We start from the raw sequence: 5222 nt of genomic DNA, 5'->3' as shown, positions 1-5222 counted from the left end.
GGGGCGTGGCCGCTGGGGCTGGCCGGTCCAGTCTGCCGTCTGTGGCCGTGGTCATTCGTGCCCAAGTGCCAGGCGCCTAGCCCGGGCAGGAGCCCCCAGCAGCCGTGACAGCCATTCTCCGGACAGTGCCAGACACGGTGGGGGTGGGGGACACGTGGCCTCAGGCAAGAACCTCGGGTTCCATGTATTAGGGGCACCCCGTGGGTGGGGTCAGTCCTCCAGCAGCCCTGGCCCCATACTGCCATCTTCCCGCCAGGCAGGACGGTTCAAGGGGAGCATGCTGGCCCCTCTGTGCTGTGCCCTCGAGCTCCTGCCCAAGTGTGAACCCACCTGGACGGTGGGGATGGCGCATGAGGTGCCCAGCTCTCCGGGCACAAGAGGCCTCCCTGGTGGGGATCCGAGGCCCCCAGGGCAGCGACTCCTCAGTGCCGACAGTGGGGCCGAGCCCAGGCCCTGACGACACCACTGTCCCTGCACCTTCCACTCTCGCCAGCCTCTGCCCGGACAGAGCTCGCAGGGCCGTTCCGTGAGGTCGTCTCAGTGCGCGCGGCTCTACCTGCCCTGGACAGACAGGTGACACTCACCTGGGACTGGGATATCTGTGTTAAGGAGCCCACTTGAGCCAGCCAGTCCAGTGGTGGCCGCCCGTCTGCAGCCGCTGCCCGCCGCCCCCTGGGCCAGTCCAGACGGCGGTGTGACTGACGAGCAGCCCCGGGCCGTCAGCCCCAGGCCCCACTTCCGGGAAAGGATACGGTCATTTGGCGGTCCGAGGGCGACCTCTGCCTCAGTTTCTCCAGCTTTTCCAGCTGTCTGATCTCATGGTTTTGGACCCGTTTGAATTTCTTGATCTCACTCTGAGCAGGGGCAGGGATGGGGCCCGCCTCCAGCCTACATACACAGCTCTGCACCGCCAGAGCGCACACGGGAGCCCCGGAGGGCCCGGAGAAGCCCGACATATCCCCACCCCTCAGGGCTGCGGGCGCCCAGCCTCCTAGTGGCCGGGCAGTGCTGTTAGTCCCGCTAGGCCCATTTCCTCGTGTTTCCTAACTGTCTGGGGGTGCGTGCAGCCCTGGGTAGACCGTGCCGGCGCAGGACTCACTGGGGTGACCAGGTGACCGGGGTGGCGGGTGGCGGGAGCACAGGCAGGGCCCTCTCCACACCAGCCCTGTGCCCGCCTCCCAGCGCTGCGCAGGGCAGCAGGGGGCCCCGCTTTGCCGGTAAGAAACCAAGCCTGGCTCTGGGGACGGGACGTGCTACACCGGCCCCTGCCTGCCATAGACGTACGAGACGTTTCGTGTTGCCCTCAGGTGACGTGCACGGGCGGTGCCAGCTGCCAGGTGACATTGGGACAGGCGGAGGAGAAGCAGAGCCATCAGGGCTCGCACTCTGTCCTGAGAGCGCGTCTCACTGGGCCCTGCTCCCCTGAGCGCCGTGGTCACCTCTCAGCAGTTGGCCCCGGTCTGGCGCTCACTTCCTGAAGCTGTCTCGTTACTTCTCATAATTCACAGAGGGTTTTCTGGGTTGGCAGGTGTCTGTTTCGTTACCTTCCTGCAGCCTGCGCCAGACTGCACCGCCAGGATCCCCGTCCTCCGCCAGGGCCCCAGAAGCGCCTCTGCAGGATCCACAGAGCCTGCAGTGGTCGCTCCACGCCTGGCTCCCCTGTCTGGCTGCCCCTTGGCCAGCCCCGTGAAGCCCCCTCCACGTGCAGATCTGTGCATGGAGGTGTGACACCCAGGGAGGGCCTGCTATAGCTGTCCACGATTCGGGGACTCTTGGGGAAACACTTGTTGGCTCTGGCCACCCAGGGTGGTCCAGGCCTCCCCCAACCTCAGCCATGGGTGTCCCAGGCCCGGCTGTCCCCCCGACCTCAGCCATGGGTGTTCCAGACCCAGCTGTCCCCCTGACCTCGGCCATGGGCACCCCAGGCCCAGCCGTCCCCCTGACCTTGTCCCCCTGACCTCGGCCATGGGTGTCCCAGGCCCAGCCGCCCCGCTCACCTCAGCCTGCCTGTAGTCCTGCACTTTGGCCAAGTCCTCAGCAAAGCCCCGCAGTGTGGCCCGCAGCTCGGGGTTCTCAGTGTTGGCAAAGTCCAGGAGCTGCCTGACCAGCTGGTCTGCCTTGTCCCGCAGCCGGGCCGTCTTGCGCGTGTAGGCGGCCAGCAGCGAGCAGAACTGCCCGAAGTGCTTCTCGGCGTTGCCCACAACATCCTCCATCACCCGCACCTGGCTGTGCCTGCGGAGGCGGGGCCCTGAGCGGCGTCCTGTGCAGTGACGTGGACTGGTCACGCCAGAGCAGACACCCGCCACGACTGTGGGGCCCCGCCACGCTGGCTCCCACGAAGGCAGGCACCTGCTCTGGGACCGGGCTCGGGCCGCAGCCAGGCCGTGGAGGCAGAGCAGGGCAGTGTGGGCAGGAAGGTCCTCCCTGGGCCCTCTGCAGGCCTCGCCTCCTTGGCAGAGTCCTTTATTTCACAGTCCCCAGGAGCGAGGCCTGCCCTGGGACTCCCCACGCACCCGCCCCAGCCCAGCTGCCAACATGCTCCCCCTTCTGCGAGCCCTGAGGACTTTCTTTTTATAATTAACATACTTAAAAAAGGGAGCACAAAGTACAGTGACTGTCCCCGTCCCCTCAAGTTCCCAGAGGGCATATGCATTCACCAGAGAGAGACAGAGAGGGAGATGGGCCAGCAGATGGCATGGTGGTTAAGGAGGCTGGATCTCACACAGCCAGCTCTGTGGTTTGAGTCCCAGACCCAACAGCTTAGAAAACATGTCAGGCATGTGTGTGTGCGTGCCCCAAATCCCAAGAGAAGAATGAAGGAGAAGGGATTGTGGTGTGGCCATCCCCTCTGGGAGGTGATTTTTTTCACTTTATCTCTCTCTCTGTCTCTGTCTCTCTGCATGTGCCCTATGCAAACTTAAAGAAGAGAGAGAGAGAAGAGAGCAAGGGAGAGGAGGAAAGACTCCTATGCTCCTAGCCTGGCGCCTGCCTGTAGGAGGTGTTGCATGGACTGCGTGCTGGGGCAAGTCGTCCTGGGGTGGGAAGGGCGGGCCCAGCACCCTGTCCCCTCTCTGCCAGGCACACGCCTCCCCATACTCCCACGCATTGCTCTCCTGGCCTCCTTTTGGTCAGTACCTGCAGCCTCGTCACATCCCTAAGGCTGGAAGCTCTCTGAGCCGCCCTCGGTGGTCCCCAGATCCCTCGTGCGAGGCACGCCCTGTCACAACGCTGCCCGGGTCACCCATAAGCTGTGCTATTACCCCCGGAGGCCATGCATTTCCCTGAAGGTCCCATAGCCGGCCACACTCCCTGTCCCCTGGATGGGGTCCTCCGCGTCCCTGAACCAGCATCCCTGGGGCACAGGTCCACCTGTAGGTTCCCGGGCCTGCACCCCAGACACTGAGTCAAGTACCCATAAGCAAGGCCGGATGCTCACTTTAAAGAAACACGACAGGTGCTTCAGAGGTACCCGGGGTTGGCAAACCTCAAAGGAAGCAGGGGTGGTAACAGATGGGCTGGCAGGAGTGGAGCGAGCAAGGGGAGCGGGTGGGGCTCTCTGGAAGGGGCCAGGCCTGTGGGGTTTCAGGCAAGAGGGGCGTTTTCCAGGCAGACATGAGGCGGAGAGGGTGTAGTGGGCCCGGGTGGTACCACCGGAGAGGCAGACAGGTGATTCCGGAGCCCTGTGTTCCCTGGGCCTTGGTGTGGCGAGGGGCACCCTCCCCTCCCCCAGGCAGTCCCCGGTGCCCTCCCTTTCCTTGGCACATCAGCCCCCACACCCCTCTCTGCCTCCTTCCCTCCCTCCAGCCAAGGCACAGGCCACTCACCTGGAGAGGGCCACGTTCATTGTGACAGGAGGCACAGCGGGCCAGGGCTTGGGGAATGAGGAGGGGGCCCCAGGGCTCCCGCAGGCCCGGGCAAGGCGGGGCGCAGCTGTGTGACTGGGACTCAGGGGACGCTGCCACCTGGTTGCCGGGAAACGTGGCCACTTACAGCAGGCCTGGGAGGAGCCCGCTGGTCGCCTGGGCAACCCCTCCTGGAGGCCAGCCTCCTGCAGCCTACAAGGGCTCACTGTTTGCCTAGAGAAGGGGGGTCCCAAGGAGGCCCGCACTCTTTCTTCCCAGCTGAGGTTCTTGGGCTCGGGGTTCCCCAGGAGGGCTGAGCCCTGGGCTCAGCTGTATTGCGACCCTGCTCAGGGAGCCTGGTGTGGGTGGCAGGGTCCTCTGGGACGGCCACTCCGGAGAGGCGTGCGTGGTGCACTGGGAACTGCGGGGCCTTCTGTGTAAATGAGGGCGGGGTGGCGGGAACCGGCTCAAACCAACGTCTTTCATGTTTCTGTCGTTGGCGGTCCTCACGACACGGTATCTGCTCACTGTTAGAGGGGGAAGAAACGGAGGTAAGACTGGAAGAAAGGCCTAACGGCTCATGTAGAGCTGCTCGCGCGCAGGGTGCTTCGCTTCCAGGAAGATTTGCACGTTCTAATGCACGTGTATTTTACTTAAGGCAAAATACAAAGCTCGCAGCAACAGGAATCCTAAGGGATTGGCCAGGACGAGGGACAACGTGTGGCTGAGACAGCCGTGGCCGAGGGTGGTGACGGTCGCCACCGGGTGGCCGACGGTAACGCTCTGTTTATTTCATGGCTCTTCGAAGACTTTCTTAAAGAGGGATTTTTGCTATAGGGTGCATGTGCTCATCAGAGAGAGAGAAAGCGAGAAATCTCACACACACACACACACACACACACACACCCCAGGGAATGGCCACGCCACAATCCCTTCTCGATTTCTCCTCTTAGGATTTTTGGCACACACACACACGCATGTCTGACATGAGTATTACGCTGCTAGGCCCCGGGCTCGAACTGCAGTCGACTATGTGTGAGTCCAGTAATGTAACCATTATAGCAACTGCTGGACCTGAAGACTTTTCTAATAGAGTTGTTTAAATGCATATGTAAAAGCAAGGACTTTAGGGCCAGTTGAACACAGTTCAAATGCCAGACCCCGCTTTACTGTGCAACCTCCGGCAAGTCACCTGATCTCTCTGGGCTTCAGTCTCCCCCCCTGCAAAGTGGGATCCCAGCAACACCTTATTAGGGGACCTAAGTCCCTGGCGTGGGGGTGCAGGAGCGCAGGAGCACGGCAGGGCCAGGCAACTGCTGAAGCTCCTTGCGTGCTGGCCAGGCGAGCACAGCTTCCCCCACCCCACGCTCTAAGCCATCT

At 62.8% G+C, this 5222-nt stretch overlaps 1 protein-coding gene across 1 annotated transcript in view; it reads right to left on the bottom strand.

The window, feature by feature from the left end:
• CIBAR2 (CBY1 interacting BAR domain containing 2) overlaps window positions 1-3944 on the bottom strand; it is an 11914-nt gene extending 7970 nt beyond the window's left edge. The window contains exons 1-4 of the mRNA XM_027773446.1: window positions 3825-3944; window positions 1959-2232; window positions 753-881; window positions 585-590 (exon numbers count right to left, since the gene is read on the bottom strand). Coding sequence (XP_027629247.1) covers window positions 585-590; window positions 753-881; window positions 1959-2232; window positions 3825-3844 — 429 coding nt within the window. The 5' untranslated portion in view covers window positions 3845-3944. The remainder of the gene's footprint in view (window positions 1-584; window positions 591-752; window positions 882-1958; window positions 2233-3824) is intronic.
• Window positions 3945-5222: the final 1278 nt, after the last annotated feature.

This window comes from Tupaia chinensis, unplaced genomic scaffold (genome assembly GCF_000334495.1).
Source record: "Tupaia chinensis unplaced genomic scaffold, TupChi_1.0 Scaffold000355_1, whole genome shotgun sequence".
NCBI classification, from domain to species: domain Eukaryota; kingdom Metazoa; phylum Chordata; class Mammalia; order Scandentia; family Tupaiidae; genus Tupaia; species Tupaia belangeri.
The sequence above is the reverse complement of the archived record's forward strand: the minus strand, read 5'-3'. Positions and strand labels throughout refer to the sequence as shown.